Source organism: Giraffa tippelskirchi, chromosome 6 (genome assembly GCF_054371585.1).
Source record: "Giraffa tippelskirchi isolate mGirTip1 chromosome 6, T2T-mGirTip1v1.2.pri, whole genome shotgun sequence".
Lineage (NCBI taxonomy): Eukaryota > Metazoa > Chordata > Mammalia > Artiodactyla > Giraffidae > Giraffa > Giraffa tippelskirchi.
Genome location: NC_137280.1, coordinates 6,686,489 through 6,705,650, shown reverse-complemented (window position 1 = coordinate 6,705,650; position 19,162 = coordinate 6,686,489). Strand labels below are relative to the sequence as shown.

Genomic DNA, 19,162 nt, shown 5'->3' with positions numbered 1-19,162 from the left:
GTTTGGCCACCTCATGTGAAGAGTTGACTCATTGGGAAAGACCCTGATGCTGGGAAGGATTGGGGGCAGGAGGAGAAGGGGACAACAGAGGATGAGATGCTGGATGGCATCACCGACTCAATAGACGTGAATTTGGATAGGCTCCGGGAGTTGGTGTTGGTCATGGAGGCCTGGTGTGCTGCAGTTCTTTGGGTCACAAAGAGTCAGACACGACTGAGCGACTGAAGTGCACTGAGTCAAAGCTATGGTTTTCCCAGTGGTCATATATGGATGTGAGAGTTGGACCATAAGGACAGCTGAGCACCGAAGCTTTTAAACTGTGGTGTTGGAGAAGATTCTTGAGTGTCCCTTGGACTGCAAGAAGATCCAACCAGTCCATCCTAAAGGAAATCAGTGCTGAATATTCACTGGAAGGACTGATGTTGAAGCTGAAACTCCAATCCTTTGGCCACCTGATGTGAAGAACTCTCTCATTTGAAAAGACCCTGATTCTGGGAAAGATTGAAGGCGAGAGGAAAAGGGGACGGCAGTGGATGAGATGGTTGGACTGCATCACTGACTCAATGGAGATGAGTTTGATTAAACTCCAGGAGGTGGTGATGGACAGGGAGGCCTGGCATGCTGCAGTCCATGGGGTCTCAAAGAGATGGACAGGACTGAGCAACTGAACTGAGTACAGTGATCTAAGTACTTTGGTAGATATGAGTACTGTAAGGGCAGTAAAGAGGGCCTATGGCAAACTTTCTGTGGGGGCACTTCAGTTAAATGTTGACAAATCAAGACCCTGCACCCAGGCCAAGGAAAAGGTTTGCTTTTGTATCTCTCTTTCCCTGCTTTTCTCTGTCTTTGAGCACTTATTTAACACAGTACTGGGTATTGTTCCAGAACTGAGAAGTGCAGTGTTTGAATACAATAGATGAGGTTCAAGCTATGATGAGACACAGGTGAGCATATAAACAAGATAATATCAGAGAACAATAAGTATTATGAAGAAAATAAAACATGATGAGTTGGTAGAAAAAGACTGAAGAGACAATTTTAGATTGGCTGGTTAAAAAACTAAATTGAATACACTGCCCTCTCAATTACCTTGAGTAAAAAAACAGCCTGTACTTTATTCAGCAGGAACATAGTTTTTATTGTAAATGAGACATCTTTCTTCAGGTCAGAAATAAGGGGATGGTAATTCTTGATAGGTGTGCTAATGGCACAGCTGTTTTCTAGCTCATTATATTCACTAAATGGTAGTTCCCATTTTATAGCGGCAGCAATAATAGCGTTTCATACAGCCTTTTGAAATTATTGTTTGTCTCTGTTCTCTTCTAGGATGAATGTACATTCTTAAAGAGTTCATATTTTTGGAACTCCAGAATTGCTAGTTCAGTGGGAGGAATAAAATCTTTTCTATTTTTTTCAACTCAGTTACATGATAATGTGAATTAAAATTTAGATCACCTTGCCAATATTCATGATCCTCAGATCCCAAAGGAGGGGGAGCGACGTGTCATAGTACTGTTTGGCACGATTGAATCTACAGTTCGCTGCTCCTTTCCCTAAAGGCAGTGTATTGATGAAGCATTTTTTAGTAAACTCTCCTTTTCTTCATCACAATCACTGCAAACTGGTTTCTGAACAAGAATCGATGCAAAAAGAAACAGGAAAAAAAAAATCGGGACCTAAAAAGAAAACAGTGTCAACACACATGTATCTTTCATGTGCTCCTCACATCTTTGTAGTATAGAGTTTAACCACACTTAGTATAGCAATACTCCATAACCAACATTCTTTGCATATATAAGTGGAATAAAACCAAGTAGTTTTAGTATTATGTATGGATAATTATTATTTTTTCAGTTTTAAAAATTAGTATTCTTTTTGTTAATGGTGAACAACATGGTATGTCTGAGTCCCATACGACATGGAAAGAAAAATCTGTGTGTAAGCTCCAAAATGTTTGTATCTGAAGTAGAATATTACTGTTTAAGTAGGGATTCCTTTGGTAATTTTTAAGCACGATGCTTTTCCATAAGTTGACTTTACAAATGTGCTAGCTGTGATTGTTTTTAGTGTATCCTACCTCCGTCCTCCCTTTTCTGTAAGAACTCTGGCCAACAAGAGGTCAGAGGCAAGATACAGAGGTCAGGGCTCTAGAGAGGTGATTCCTCGTTCTTTCCTTTGCATCATAGGCCAAAACAAAATCTACGTTGTTTGAAAGATGAAAACACGTTTTCCCATCTGCTCATGGTTCCAAGTTCTTTATATATTATACCCTTGTAGGAAATGGAATGTACACTAATCGTCTGTCCATTCATAGCACCTTTATGTTCTTTTAAATAGTTTTTGTCTTAGAAAATTTACTTACTTTTACTTTGCCCTTTCCTCCTTAATTTTTCTTTCAAGAAATATTTACCATGTGTGAGACATTATTTTTTTTTTTTCGGGAAATGGGAAGCCATAAGGAAACAAAAGACAGGCCAGTTTGCCTTGAGCTTGTATTCTAGGCGACAGAGAGTGAAAGAAAAATAAATGAAACATGTATTGTGTAAAACAGGGGTAAATGTAATCAATGATAAAAAAAAAAAACAAGAGGAGGAGAGTAAAAGCCAGGGTAGTGGGTGGAATGAGAGGTTTTAGTGTTAGATAAGTTGGGCAGAGAAGGTTTCCTCTGGAAGGAAGATTTGCACAGACACCGCACAGACACCTAAATCTCTTTTTAAATATATTCTCTCTACAAACTAGTCACAAGCCCCTTTTTGTGAATTGGTAATCTATAGTGATCATGGTGCACATTTACATCCTCTGTGACAGAAAGCTTGCCTAATTATTTGCACCATTGAATCCTGCTAAGCAGAGAAGTTGTGGATATATTGAGTAGAATCACAACTGGAGCATCTACAATATATGTAACTCTCTGCCAAGGCTACTGTCAATGAAAAATAGTCGTGAATTCACCCATGCTTCTGCATTACCTTGAAAAGATCTGCAGATTGGCTCTGCTTATCTTGAGGCAGAAATTTCATTTCTTCCTTCATTAGTGGCATGTTGGGTTGTATTCTTATCTTCAGACTGCAGCCTGTTTGTCCCAAAGAGCCAATGGCCTGTCTCAATTGTGGGGAGATGCTAGCAATGTGAAGTGCTTCTCTGAGAAAAGTTGGATTATGTTTCCGGGATATTTCATCCAATTTCTTCTGATTCTTCGGCTTAGAGAGCTTTTTGTTTTGTTTAATTGTTCTATAAATAATTATAGTCAGTTATTTCTTTGTTAGAATCCAGTAGTTTACAGCCATTTTCATTTATTTTAGGATATATATTACCATAATTTTAAAATGCTTTATATGGAGATTGGAATGACTTTAACACTCAGATAAAAACCCCTGTTGTAGATAGACCAAAATGCTTTTTTTTTTGTTTGTTTTAAATTATCAGAATATCATGTGTCCACGTACTATTGACATTAAAGTCTGGACCTTAATGCCTATATATATTTTATTAGATCAATCTTTTCATGAAATAATTTGTACTTGAAATTCATGTTAACATAGCTCCTGCATGTTGATCAAAACATTTATTAATTCACGCTGCCTAATAGTATGGAAATTATCAACAGAAGGTTAACAACTTGCCATTTCTGTCCTTTATTGTGTCCATCTTCACATGAAATGTTCCCTTGGTATCTCTAATTTTCTTGAAGAGATCTCTGGTAATATGCAGAGTACATCATGCTAAATGCTGGGCTAGCTGAATCGCAAGCTGGAATCAAGTTTCCTGGGAGAAATATCAACAACCTCAGATATCTAGATCATACTACTCTAATTGCAGAAAGTGAAGAGGAAGAAAGAGCCTCTTGAGGTTGAAAGAGAAGAGTGAAAAAGCTGGCTTGAAACTTAACATTAAAAAACTGAGATCATGGCATCCCGTCTCATCGCTTCACGGCAAATAGAAGGGGAAAAAGTGGAGGTAATGACAGATTTTATATTCTTGAGCTCCAAAATCACTGTGGATGGTGACTGTATCCATGAAATTAAGGGACACGTGCTCCTTGGAAGGAAAGCTGTGCTAAACCTAGACAGCATATTAAAAAGCAGAGACATCACTTGGCTGACAAACGTCTGTATAGTAAAAGCTATGGTTATTCCAGTAGTCAGCTATGGATTATGAGAATTTATCCTTAAAGAAGGTTGAGGACTGAAGAATTGATGCTTTTGAATTGTGGTGTTGGAGAAGACTCTTGAGTGTCCCTTGGACTGCAAGGAGATCAAACCAGTCAGTCCTAAAGGAAATCGACCCTGAATATGCATTGGAAAGACTGATGCTGAAGCTGATACTTTGGCCATCTGATGCGAAGAGCTGACTCATTGGAAAAGACCTTCATGCTGGAACCATTGAAGACAAAAGGCGGAGGAGGCGGCTGAGCATAATATGGTTAGATAGTATCACCAACTCAGTGAACATGAAATTGAGCATTCTCTGGGAGATAGTGGAGGCCAAAAGGACCTGACATGCTGCACTCTATGAGGTCACAGGAAATAATGCATGACTTAGCAACTTAACAACCACATAATTTCCAAGGAAACCTTGCTTGTAAATACTGAAATATAATGAAATATTTAATTTTAGTTTATTGTACACTAATTTTTAAAATATACCTGTTTTTCTAATATTAAAGCACTTTGGATAGTCTCTAAATTATTCCAAAATTTTCAATAGAAAACAATTTAATGTCATCAGATATACATTTTTGGGGAATAGTTTTTGCCCTTAGTAAGAATTTATGGTGAAAAATGTATTGTGTTTTGTCTAAAAAGTCAAAAATATTCATAAATATCTGCTTTGGGGCAAGACAGGTACCTAACTCACTGGAGATAATAGTAAACACATTTAATAGAAAATGACCTGTGGTGTGACTGAGTGATGTATCGGTTATTACGACAGCAAATAAGAGAAGCAGTTGACCTATACTGGGATCCACTCTAATGATCTTCCTTCAAGATTCTTTTGTTCATTTTAGGTGACAGTATAATTTATTGTCCAAACCAGGATACATTTGAAGGTGAAAGAGGACTCTATTTATAATTACGTGAGATTGTAGGTATAACATGGGCATACTAGGAGGTATGGCCTCCCTGTTTTATCCCAGCAGTTTAGGTGTAGAGACCTTGAATATGTCTATAAATGCAAAGGTGCATATGTGTTGCTATGCTGCTCTTATATTTTGGAAAGCTCACTTAAGCCACAAATCTGGCAGGGTCTTATCTATGATACCTCTGTTTTTCCATCTAGAGTTAATGTAAACGGCTAAGATTAAGTATTTTTACATTATGTTTTTAACCACAATATATAGATGAGACATTGGGTAGTTTGCTACAAGAATCTTTGTGATCATTGTGGGCAAGTTGTTAAGCTGTTTATTTGACTGTTTTGATGCAGGACAGTGATAACTGCACTAGCTTACCCGTAAAAGCATTAAACCATTGTACAGGGAAATTCCTGGAGGCCTCACTTTTGTTGAAAGTTGCTTCTGTTTGCTTTGCAGGACCAGTGGTTTTGGCGAGTGAGAAACAACAGGGTGATGGATGGATACCCCATGCAAATTACTTACTTCTGGCGGGGCTTGCCTCCTAGTATTGATGCAGTTTATGAAAACAGTGATGGAAATTTTGTCTTCTTTAAAGGTAAGGAATATTTTTCATGTCTTGCTCTGTTATATCTTGGTCACATTGTCCAGGGCCTTGTTGTACACATAAGGATGAATAAATAAAACCTATTGTGTGAGTTTAGGTAGCTAATTCATTCTATAAAATGAACCACATATGTTAGCTACAAATATAAATGAAGCAAGATCAAAGATAATTTTTAATTCTCTGCTTTATGTTTTCTCATACAATATCCACCTTTGTAAGTCAAATTTAGGAGGCACTGTGATCACTTAGAATTTTTAGATTTGGCCTAAAGGCACCAGATAAATAAATACACAAATAAATTAATAAATTAAAAGTAATTTTTCTACCAACTAAGGATTTGGGTTTTTTTTAAGAGTAGTTGGGGTTGCTTGCTGTTTTTGCACAATGAAATTTGTTTCACTTATTTTCATTTATAATCTCTTCAATGTAATTTAGTCAACTTAATCTCTTTACTTGATTTAGTCAATTTATGTTAAATAGTTTTCAATAAACTAAGAAATTACTCATAAAGATAAAGAAAACTTATGAGTAGAAAAAAGTCACCCGATCATTTTACCCAATAAAATTTATTGTTATTTATCTGAGTGACAAATTTCAATTGCATAAATACTAATGTCTAGCATGCAAAAGTGAGATTATTTGAATTAAATTAAACTGAATTGAAGTCAAGTGACTGGTCCTCCCATCTTCTAAAGTTGTGCTGTGCTGAGTCGCTCAGTCATGTCCTACTATTTGTGACCCCATGGACTGTAACCCACCAGGCTCCTCTGTCCATGGGGATTTTCCAGGCAAGAATGGGAGTGGGTTACCATGCTCTCCTCCAGGGGATCTTCCCAACCCAAGGATTGAACCCAGGTCTCCCGCACTGTGGGCAAATTCTTTTGCAAATATTCAAAACAATAAATCTTAAGATCTTAAGTCTGTTGGGGGCAGGGGGCCCAGGGAAAAGAGACTGACTGAGTTGAAGCATTAAAAGAACTGTGAAGAGAACAAGTTTGAGCTGACTTGAGGAAAAGGAATACAGAATGAATGTGACTGAATGGATTACTTAAGAGTCTAAAGGACTGAGAATAAGATTAAATAAAGATTGAGATTGAGGGAAAAGAAAAAGGAATCTTAACCAAATAAAACAATTATTCTCAGGACCAAACTAGAAGAATTTGTAGTGGTGATGAGAGTAATGAAAATGCAGGATTTGCAAGATACTTGTCATATTTTAAGTGAAGTCCAAACCACCCATATAAAATCAAGATGTATACTCAGAATTTATTTTATCTTTAAAAATTATAACCTGAGAAAGAGGGGATAGAGTATATTAATTATAAGAATACCATGGTCCTGAAGTCATATTGCTAATTTTGAGCACTTACTAGCTGTATGAACGGAGAAGTCGATGGCACCCCACTCCAGTACTTTTGCCTGGAAAATCCCATGGATGGAGGAGCCTGGTGGGCTGCAGTCCATGGGGTCGCTGAGAGTCGGACACGACTAAGCAACTTCACTTTCACTTTTCACTTTCATGTATTGGAGAAGGAAATGGCAACCCACTCCAGTGTTCTTGCCTGGAGAATCCCAGGGACGGGGGAGCCTAGTGGGCTGCCGTCTATGGCTCGCACAGAATTGGACACGACTGACGCGACTTAGCAGCAGCAGCAGCAGCTGTATGAACTATACAGCTACTCAAGTCCTTGTGCCTCAGTTTCTCCACCTGGAAAATGGTGGTACTAGTGTTCCCCATCTCAGAATTGAAGACTAAATTAAGAGTACATGGGAAGTGCTTGGTACAAGTAAGCCCATAATAAATGCCAACTATTGCTGCTGGTGCTATGATTACTATTAATATTATTGTCCTCCTGCTCTCTGTAATAAGTGTATAAAGGAAGTAGACATGTACTGTACCATTGCAGACAAAGTAAAGATACATCTGAAGGGTGTGAACCTTAGAGCCATGATATTTGGAGAAAAGTTATCCTCCCCTACACTTTTCTTTGGTTCTGTGTGTGATAGCAGCAAAAAAAAAAAAAAAAGGGAAGAAGAAGCCCTAGGTAGCCTACGGCTGGAGGGCTGTCCCAGGGGGTCCTATCTCATCCCAGGATCAATAGTGCTCTCTGACAAAATTGCCTGAGGAGAAACTGCCACAGTCCTCAATCAGTGTCCCTTCAGTTCTTTATTGCCGCAGGGCCTTCTCACTTTTTATCCATGTTGCCTCTCCTCACTCCCTCATTCTGGAATGGCTAGCTCCTTTTCATCTTTCAACAGCTGGCATAAAAGGGATCTCTTCAGAGTGCACTCTCTGTCCACTCCATTTAAAGCAGTATCTTCCAGCTTGCACCAGCCCTTGCAAAAATGTGAAATTACCTGTAGCATTCAAATGTAAATTTCATGACAGATGGAACTGGTTTCTATTTTCTTGCACACCACTGTGTTTTCAGTGCCCAGAGCAGTGTTGGGTGCATAGTAGGTGCTCAACAAACATTTTAATAAAAGTGATACGGTTAAATACTGATTTGACTCAGTATGGTGTTTCTTATGTTGAGATGCTAACAACAGGAACAACTCTGTCTCTTGTCACATATGTACTTTTGAATGTTTAGCTTGTCAGTGATGTCTCTTGATATACTGTCAGCATAAAGAAATGTCTAATCTTAAAACTTTGCCACTCCAAGGACCCTGCTATGATGCTTCCTTCTCACGTTACCTCCAAATAAAGTTGTGAACATGCAGCTGCTTTATTCCAAATGCCATTGCTTATCCAGAGGGAGCCAGAAGCTCTGGTTGCTTCCAATAAGACTATTCCTTTTCCTGGTATCTATCTCATTTTGTCACAAGAATTAAGAGTCCCAGAACTCTGAGCTTTGGGTGACACACCACCCCCTTTCTTATCTTTCTCATCTGTATCCTTCTCACTGGAATATCGGCTCATAAGGTCCAGATCTCTAGTTCTTTTATTATTATATTTTTTCATTTTAATACTGTTGTCTCAAATACTTCAAACCAGGAGTTGATAAACTTTTCTCTGTAATGACCAAATAGCAAATATTTTAGCTTTTGAAGCCTGTACCATCTCTATTACATATACTTTTATATTTTTTTCAACCTTCAAATAATGTAAATACTCTTCTTAGATCGTGGGCTGTACAAAAAGAGGATGCTTGTCCTAGTTTGTCGAATGCTGTTCTGATCAATGTCTGGAATGTAGTAAACACTAAACAAATAATTATTGAATGGATGAAGTATAAAACGCAAGTCCTAACTGGGTTTGTATTCACAGCTCTATACAAGTTGGTCTCAGCCTATACCAGTCATCCTGGATAACTGTTACTAATGTATTTAAGCATTATTCTTCTCCAAGTTGTTCTTTTCTTGGCCCTCTTTCTTTCTTTCTCCTTGTTTTTCCTTTTGTGTTTTTCTCTTCTGATATGTGCTACGTGCATGCGTGCTCAGTGACGGACTCTTTGCAACCCTATAGACGGTAGCCCACCAGGGTCCTCTGTCCATGGGATTTTTCAGGCAAGAATGCTGAAGTAAGTTACCATTTCCACCTCCAGGGGGTCTTCCCAACCCAGGGATCCACCCTGCATCTCCTGCCTTATGCAGTGGAAGTTGTCAGTACACAGTTATAAAAACATCTATAGATGTGGTCAATTTTATATTCTTAATAGAATTTTATTGCTTTTTGATATGTGAAGATAGTATAAGGGTTGTCTTTGCTTCCAGCTAATATGTAACAACAGGGATTAGATTTGACCTTCCACTTAAAACCACTAAAAATTGGACAAAGTATATAAAACAATAATTTTCATGACATTGGACATCAAGAAAGGTAGTGAATCTTGAGAGTTAAAAACAAGGAGAAGTAAGCCCAGAAATTTTCCCAGTTTCCTGTCTTGAAAGAATTCTAGGCCATGGACTAACATCTAAGAATCCAGATAGAGCTGAAAAGATGCTCTCAGTTGAGGAGACAGAGCTGAGAGTCAAGGAGTACAAGGTGCCTACAGTTAACAAGACAAAGTAATGCAGAGGAAAGAGCTGTACAGACTGAAGATGCGGAGTTTGGCAGCAGAAACTCCTAAGGTATGAGAGACAGAATTGGTCCATATATGTGTGTAAGCATGCAGCTGAAGTCTAGAGAAAGAATCATGCGATGGATATAAAAGGAACAAAGCCTGACACTTACGTAGGGCTAACGTAAGTACTTGCTGCCACCAGCCACAGGTTGTCCATGTACACGGAACGGAGAACTGAACAGAGTCTCGCCTCAGTAGTGGGGAGTATTTATCCTAGAAGGAGCACTGTTTCACTCCTCCCTAACAAATCTTAAAACACCTGAATTAATCAAATTGTTTTGAAGTAACAGTCCTAAAACTAAGGTCAAGAATAATTATAGGGATATAAAAATATCCACATAATCAGGAAAAATTCACAGTGTCTGACTTTCCCCATAAGATCAGGAATAAGACAAATGTATCCACACTTACCAATGCTATTCAATATTTCATGCTTGCGTGCTCAGTCATGTCTGACTCTCTGTGATGCCACAGACTACAGCCCACCAGGTACCTCTGTCCATGGAATTTCCAGGCAAGAAAACTGAAATGGGTTAGTATTTCCTACTCCAGAGGATCTTCCCGACCTAGGGATCGAACCCACATCTCCTGCATTTCCAGCATTGGCAGACAGATTCTTTACCACTGTGCCACCTGGGAAGCTCCATTCAACATTGTACTGGATGTTTTATCTAGCGTAATAAACATGAAGTAAAACAGTATTCATAGACAATGTGATTGTCTGTGTTGAAAATTGGATGCCATCAGCCATTTATCTATAATTGATCAGTGAGTTTAGCAAGATTGCAAGATATAAGACTATCATGCAAAAATTAATTGTATTTCTATATGTTTTCAAGACTGTGAAGAGTCTGAGATTTTACCCTAACCTAACAAGTTAGCCTACCACACTTTCATGAATGTTGGCCGAAGATATGAAACTCCTGACTCAGAGAAAAAGAGAGGATCAAAAGAAGTAGCCATTTATATGAGTCTCCTGAGCCCCAGTTCTCAAAGGGTGGTGTGAAATTGGCCCACTGAAATACTTGTAATCAGATATGTGAAGGAGAGGAACCCCACGCTTAGCAAACGTAAATGTTTTATAATAAGCTATAAACTGCCCAAATTTTCCCCAGAAGAAGGCATTTCATTTATTTTATTGAAAAGTAAGCAAATTCTCCCTTTACTATGGAGGGAGATTCTTTCTTTATAACCCAAGATTGTTGATATACTAACATCTTTGGAAATAAAGGCCAAGACAAAGACGTTATCAGTGCCTCTGCTCATGAGATGTGCTGAGAAGCAAGTGACCTACAGAGAATTGTCTCCCATCACATACTAGCAAACAATAATAAATAATAGAAGTTTTTAAAAAATTACAGAGGCAAATTACAAAGACATCAAAATACCAAATATTTAGGGATAAAGCCAAATAACATCTGGATCGCCTATACACTGAAAACTACAAAAAAAATTGCTAAATGAAACTAAAGATGGATAAAATAAATGGACAAATATGCCTTATTCATGGGTTTGAGAAGTTGAATCCTGCCAAATTTATTGGATTCCTAACCACTGGATTGCCAGGGTATGCCCTCAAGTCTTACTTTAAAGTCAAAAGAGCATGACATTGGTGTAAATAGAAATAGAAATATATATATATATAATAGAATAAATTATATATATTTATTAGAGTATATATGTATATAATATAGAGAATCCAGAAATAAACTAAAAATATATATGTACAAGTAATTTCTTACAATAGTACAAACGAAATTTAGTGGGGAAAACATAATTTTTCAACAAATGGTGCTGAAAGCATGGGATGTTCACATGCAAAAAAAAAAACTCTAATCCACACCTTGTGCCATATGTAAAAATGATTTCTAAGTGGTTCAAACCTAAATGTGAGACATATAACTATAAAACAACTAGGAAAAAAAAACAGGATTAAAATATACATGACTTTGACTTAAGCCAAAATTTCTCATATTTGATGCCAAAATCACAATTCATAAAAGAAAATGGTAAATTGGACAACATCAACATTTTTTTTTTAAGAGAAGAGTTTTTGTTTTTATTTTTTATTTTTATTTTTTTATTTATTTTAGTTGGGGGCTAATTACTTTACAATATTGTAGTAGTTTTTGCCATACATTGACATGAATTGACTCTTCAGTGACACCAAGAGTATAAAAAGGCATGCCATCAGTGAGGAGACAATATTTGAAAACCACATATATTATGAAAGATTTGTATCCAGCACATGTAAGGAATTCTCACAATTCAATAAAAAGAAAACAAGCCACTCAGAAGTGAGCAAAGGATTTGAACAGAAATTTTAACAAGCGTGATATATGGATGCCAAGAAAGCACATGAAAAGATGCTAAGCAATACTAGTCATTAGGGAAATATAAATTAAAACCTCTATGAGATACATATTTGTTACAATGACTAAATTTAAAAAGACTGACCAGGCCAAAGTAACCATGCCAAGTTGACAGTTCCTTTAAAAGTCAAGTATATACATACCATTGCAATCAGAAACTTTCCCAAGATAAATGGAAACATTTGTGCAAAAACATATACACAAATACTCAAAGCAGACATATTTGTGATAAAAACTGGAAACTATTCATATATCCTAAATAGGTGAATGGATAAACTATGCTATATCTATATAACAGAATACTTCTCAGCAATAATAAAGGATGAAGTATAGATTCATACTATAAATGAATGAAGCTCAAAAAATTATGCTGAGTTTAAAAATTCAAACAAAGAGCATACATGTTGTACTGTTACATTAACATAAAATTCTAATAAGTGCAAACTAATCTCTGGTGATAGTAAGTACCTCAGTGGGTGCCTGAGGAAAAATGAGATAGATTTGGACAGTAACAAATAGAGAGGGGCATGAGAAAACATTCAGGATGATGAATATTTTCATTATTTTGATTGTATACATACATTGGATATGTTGACATATCCAATATATACATACATTGGATATACATATATTGAAGCTTAAATTATTTGTTGCAAACGTGCTGTTTATTGCTTGTTGCCTGAGTGTATGTTGGAATAGTTTCAGCAAATATTTCACTCATTTAAAAATATTGGTGACCATGGGTGGTAAAATTTTATTCCTTCATTGTTCCATAGCATATTAATTATGAGCATCCAAATTTGCTTTTATGATTCAGTCACTTACTTAAACCCAATGATAATCAAGCGGTCTGTCCCTGATGGCACAGATGCCTTATTCCCCAGCAACCTGTCTTCTTGGTTAAGGTTCTTGTGCTACTGAGAAGAGCAACATGAAAAATTAAGTAAATATTAATATAGAATTAATCCATTTACTACAGATATCATATTTAAAACTTTATATAACACCAATTTACAATGATTATAATGTATTTTCCAATAAGTGTTTCTATTAGAAATGACTATGTAAAATATATTGATGCCAACATTATGAATAATTTCATCTTTGTTATTTTATATTATCTCTGTTCTATTTTTCTCTCTATTCTAATTTCTTTAGTCTTATTTTTATTTTCTATTTATATTTTATCATTTTATCACATTTTTTCATAGTGAAGCAAGGTATAAGTATGTATATAAATATTAATATATTAAGGAATTTTCTTTTCAGCCTCACGTACATAGTTTTAATTTTTTCTTAGAAGCCAGTTCTTAATATCTCCCTTCACTGGTCAACATGCTACTCAGTGTAGCTGCATATAGTTGAGTGTAAGGCTAGAAAATGTCAGTTTTCATTCCAATCCCAAAGAAGAGCAATGTCAAAGAATGCTCAAGCTACCATACAGATGTGCTCATTTCACATGCTACTAAGGTTATGCTCAAATCCTTCAAGCTAGGCTTTAGCAGTTAGTGATCTGAGAACTTCCAGTACAGCTGGGTTTAGAAAAGGCAGAGGAAACAAAGATCAAATTGGCAACATTCGATAGATCATAGAGAAAACAAGGAGATTCTGCCTGGATCACAGAGAAAATAAGGCGATTCCTCCTGGATCACAGAGAATGCAAGGGAACTCCAGGAAAACATCTGCTTCTGCTTCATTGACTATACTGAAGTGTCTAACTGTGTGAATCAAAACAAACTGTGGAAAATTCTTAAAAAATGGGAATACCAGACCACCTTAACTGTCTTCTGAGCAAAGTGTATACAGGTCAAGAAGCAGCAGTTAGAACCAGACATGGAACAATGGACTGGTTCCAAATTGGGAAAGGAGTACCGTCAAGGCTGTATATTGTCATCCTGTTTATTTGAATTATATGCAGACTATATCATGCAAAATTCCAGGCTGGATGAATCACAAGCTGGAATCAAGATTTCTGGAGGCACAAAAGCAGAAATAAAGACCAATGGAACATGATAGAAAACCTAGAGATAAACCCATGTGTCTATGGCAACTTATCTTTGACAAAAGAAGCAAGAATATACAATGGGGAAAAGACAGTCTCTTCAATAAGTGATGCTGGCAGAACTGGACAGCTACATGTGAAATAATGAAATAAGAATACTTCCGAACACCATACCAAAGATAAACTTATAGTGGATTAAAGACCTAAACATAAGACCAGAAACTTTAAAACTCTTAGAGGAAAACATAGGCAGAACACTGTATGATATAAATCACGGCAAGATCCTCTATGACCCACCTTTCAGAGAAATGGAAATAAAACCAGACATAAACAAGTGGGGCCTAACTAAACTTAAAAGCTTTTGCACAGCAAAGGAAATTATAAGCAAGGTGAAAGGACAACCCTCAGAAGGAGGGGAAATAATAGCAAATGAAACAACTAATGAAGGGTTAATTTCCAAACTATATAAGCAACTCATACAACATAATACCAGAAAAAAAAAATCAAAAAGTGGGCAAAGACCTAAACAGACATTTCTCCAAAAGAGACATACAGATGGCTTAAAAACACATGAAAAGATGCTCAATATCACTTGTTATTAGAGAAATGCAAATTATAGCTACAGTGAAATATCATTTCATACCGGGCAGAATGGTCATCGTCAAAAAACCTACAAACAATAAATGCTGGAGAGGGTGTGGAGAAACAGGAATGTAAATTGATACAGCCACTATGGAAGACAGTATAAGGATTCCTTAAAAAACTAGAAATAAAAATACCATATGACACGTCAATCCCACTACTAAGCATATACTCTGAAGAAATCAAAATTGGAAAAGACACATGTACCCCAATGTTCAAAGCTATACTATTTACAATAGCTAGGACATGGAAGCAGCCTAGATGTCTTATTGACAGATGAATGGATAAAGTTGTGGCACATACATAAAATGGAGTATTACTCAGCCACATAAAGGAACATATTTGATTCAGTTGTGATGAGGTGGATCAACCTAGAGCCTATTATACAGAGTGAAGTGAGTCAGAAAGAGGAAAACAAATACCGTGTATTAATGCATATATATGGAATCTAGAAAGATGATACTGATGAACCTATTTTCAGAGCAGCAATGGAGACACAAACATAGAGAACAGATTTATCAACATGGGCGGGGAGGAAGGAGAGGGTGGTACGAATGGAGAGAATAGCATGGAAACATGGACACTGCCATGTGTAAAATGGGTATAGCCAGTGGGGATCTGGTGTGTGCCTGAGGGACTCAGACCAGGGCTCTGTAACAACCTAGAGAGGTGGGAAGGGGTGGGAGGGAGGGTCAAGAGACAGGGGACATATGTGTGCCTATGGCTTATTCATGCTGATGTATGGCGGAAGCCAGCACAATATTATGTAGCAATTATCCTTCAAATAAAAATAAGTAAATTAAAAAAAAAAACAGATTACTGGGAGAAATATCAACCACCTCAGATGTGCAGATGATATCTGTTGGCAGAAAGTGAAGAACTAAAGAGCCTCTTGATGAGGGTGAAAGAGGAAAGTGAAAAAGCTGGCTTGAAATGAAAGAAAAAACTTAAATCATCAAAAAAACTTAGATCATGGAGTCTAGACCTATGACTTCATGGCAAATAGAGGGGGAAAAGTGGAAGCAGTGACAGATTTTATATTTTTGGGCTCCAAGATCACTGTGGATGGTGACTGCAACCATGAAATTAAAAGACACTTGTTCCTTGAAAAGAAAGCTATGGCAAACCTAGACAGTGTATTAAAAATTAGGGACATCACTTTGCTGACAAAAGTCCCTGTAGTCAAAGCTATGGTTTTTCCAGTAATCATGTACAGATGTGAGAGTTGGACCATAAGGAAGACTGAGCACTGAAGAACTGATCTTCTGAATTGTGTGCTGAAGAAGATTCTTGAAAGTTTGTTGGACTACAAGGAGATCAAACCAGTCACTCTTCAGGGAAATGAACCCTGAATGTTCATTGGAAGGGCTGATGCAGAAGCTGAAGCTCCAATACTTTGGCCACCTGATGCAAAGAGCTGACTCACTGGAAAAGACCCTGATGCTGGGAAAGATTGAAGGCAGGAGGAGAAGGGGACGACAGAGGATGAGATGGTTGGATGGCATCACCAAGTCAATGAACATGAGTTTAAGCAAGCTCTGGGAAATAGTGAAGGACAGGGGAGGCTGGCCGGTTGTAGTCTGTGGAGTCACAGAGTCAGACACGACTAAGTGACTGAACAACAGTAACAAAAGCTGAATATATAAACTACAGGCCCTTCTGCTCAGTGTAGCTAGTCTCATGGTTTGATACGTGTGACTGTCACATGGTATTCCCAGCACTGTTTAGAATCAGTTCAGTTCAGTAGCTCAGCCGTGTCCGACTCTTTGCAACCCCATTAACCGCAGCACACCAGGCCTCCCTGTCCATCACCAACTCCCAGAGTTTACTCAGACTCATGTCCACTGAGTCGGTGATGCCATCCAACCATCTCATCCTCTGTCGTCCCCTTCTCCTCTCTCCTTCAATCTTTGCCTGCATCAGGGTCTTTTCAAATGAATTAGCTCTTCACGTCAGATGGCCGAAGTATTGGAGTTTCAGCTTCAACATCAGTCCTTCCAATGAACACCCAGGACTGATCTCCTTTAGGATGGATTGGTTGGATCTCCTTGCAGTCCAAGGGACTCTCAAGAGCCTTCTCCACCACAGTTCAAAAGCATCAATTCTTCGGCGCTCAGCTTTCTTTATAGTCCAACTCTCATATCCACACATGACTACTGGAAAAACCATATCCTTGACTAGATGGACTTTGTTGGCAAAGTAATGTCTCTGCTTTTAAATATGCTATCTAGGTTGGCCATAAACTTCCTTCCAAGGAGTAAGCGTCTTTTAATTTCATGGCTACACTCACCATCTACAGTGATTTTGGAGCCCAAAAAAATAAAGTCAGCCACTGTTTCCACTGTTTCCCCATCTATTTGCCATGAAGTGATGAGACCAGATGCCATGATCTTAGTTTTCTGAATGTTGAGCTTTCAGCCAACTTTTTTTAGAATAGTGATGTCTGAACAGAACCCCTTATCCCTTGACTTGACAGCTGTTAAACTGAATCATTCTCTTTTATGTATCTTCAAAAATTGGTTAATTTCATGAGAAAGCCCTAGAAATAGAAAATATATCACATCTCAGTGAACTAATATGCTTTGCTCCAACAACTTAACTTACTACACACTTTGTGCCAGTCAGCTATCCTAATATCACTAATATCCAGTATAGTAGAGTAATGTTTTGTAAGGATGATCAAGCCAGATGTTTATATTCTCAATTATTAGTCACATTCAGACTGAATGGTTATGAGTTGATAATATCAAAAATCTATGTTACAAACTGAACTGGTGCAATGTCCTTCGAGAGTCAGACATAAATTTAAAAAACACCTTTGGCGTTGTCCAAATCAGAAGTAATCAAAATTAAGTGGTTCAATAGTTGTCTCAAAAGTTGTCTCGTTATCAATCAATAACCTTTAAGCAGAACTTACTATCCTTTTTGACAATTTCATTTCAAAAGGAATGAAAATTCTTTCATTCAAAAGATTATTTATTTCTCTATGGGAAATAATGGAAAATTGATGCTTAAAAAGTTATACTAGATTAGGAAAGTTTGCATTCAGTGGTCCTGGTGTACACAATAATAGATTTATAACATGTAAACTGTGCTATTTTTTAAATTAAAATATTTAAAATAGTGAATTTTAATATTAATGTTTATATTTTATATTGATATGAAGCAAGGGGCTAAATGTTTAATATTTGAAAATCTCCTGTGATATTTTTGCTCTACTAATTTATAATTCTTCAAAAGTCTATGGTATGCTTTTCTTTTTTTTCATTAATTTATTTTAATTGGAGGATAATTGCTTTACAATATTGTGATGGCTTTTTCCCATACATTGACATGAATCAGCCATAGGTATACAAGTGTCCCCGCCTGAACCCCCCACTCACCTCCCTCCCAACCCCATCCCTCTAGGTTGTCCCAGAGCACCAACTTTGGGTGCCCTGCTTCATGCATGGAACTTGCACTGGTCATCTGTTTTACGTATGGTAATGTACGTGTTTCAATGCTAATCTCTCAAATCATGCCACCCTCACCTTCTCCCACAGAGTCCAAAATTCTGTTCTTTACATCTGTGTCTGCTTTGCTGCCCTGCATGTAGGATCACCGTATATGGTATGCTTTTCTTACGGCTGTTTTCATTTTTACTTCCAACTGCAATATTTTTCATCTTTAAGTGTTTGTGTGTCTAAATGTTCCTCATTTTCAAACATGTCTGTCACACCCTTTTCTTTACTGTGTTTGAGTTTGAGTTCCCTGGGAAGCCAACACTCAAAGGGAGGGAGGTAAACCTGTTCAAGGGGGAGTAGACAGAACTGGCAGAGTCTTGGCAAACCCAATAAGCAGCTCCAAGCAAAACTTGCCCACTGGAGAGGTCCCCGTAGGGCAAAAATGGCCAGAATTTAGTGCCTGCTTGAGTGCTAAGGCATTGCCTGGAAGCTGCCAAGAGAGCGTTACCTGATCAAAGGCTCTCAGCTGACTGCTTGGCCCAGCTGTCCGATCCAGAGGTATTCAGCTGAATGGCCGCTGCTTTCTTCAAGGCAGGCCTAAGCCACAAACCTCACCCTCTGCCTCATTTGCTTGAGTATGCAAAATTCTCTGATTACTTGATAATACATGCTGGTAACACATGACCTCCAGCATTTATTCAAATTTCTTGAATAACCTACCTATAAACAATATAGAAATTAAAACTTAATTCAAATAATTAGGCACTGACATCAATCAGTATTCATTGATTATTGACATTATTTATTTGAGTAAGTAGAAAACAAATTTGTTCAGCAAAACATTGTGTTATATAATAAGTACCATTTATTGGGTGCTATGAGTGTGGGTATATTATACATTTGATCTATCATTGTTTCCAGATCTCTGAATGAGAGGTGTCAGTATTTTATGTAT

At 37.3% G+C, this 19,162-nt stretch overlaps 1 protein-coding gene and 1 long non-coding RNA gene across 3 annotated transcripts in view; one reads left to right on the top strand and one right to left on the bottom strand.

The window, feature by feature from the left end:
- The window catches only part of MMP16 (matrix metallopeptidase 16), a 351,178-nt gene that overhangs the window by 307,592 nt on the left and 24,424 nt on the right, over positions 1-19,162 (top strand). For both annotated transcript variants that reach the window (XM_081496834.1, XM_081496835.1), the window contains one exon: positions 5,534-5,672. In XM_081496834.1, coding sequence (XP_081352960.1) covers positions 5,534-5,672 — 139 coding nt within the window. The remainder of the gene's footprint in view (positions 1-5,533; positions 5,673-19,162) is intronic.
- Positions 1,114-4,510, bottom strand: LOC145508988 (uncharacterized). The gene is made up of 2 exons (XR_014055768.1): positions 2,970-4,510; positions 1,114-1,676 (listed from the first exon to the last, which is right to left on the bottom strand). It is a non-coding gene; the product is annotated as an uncharacterized LOC145508988 (long non-coding RNA).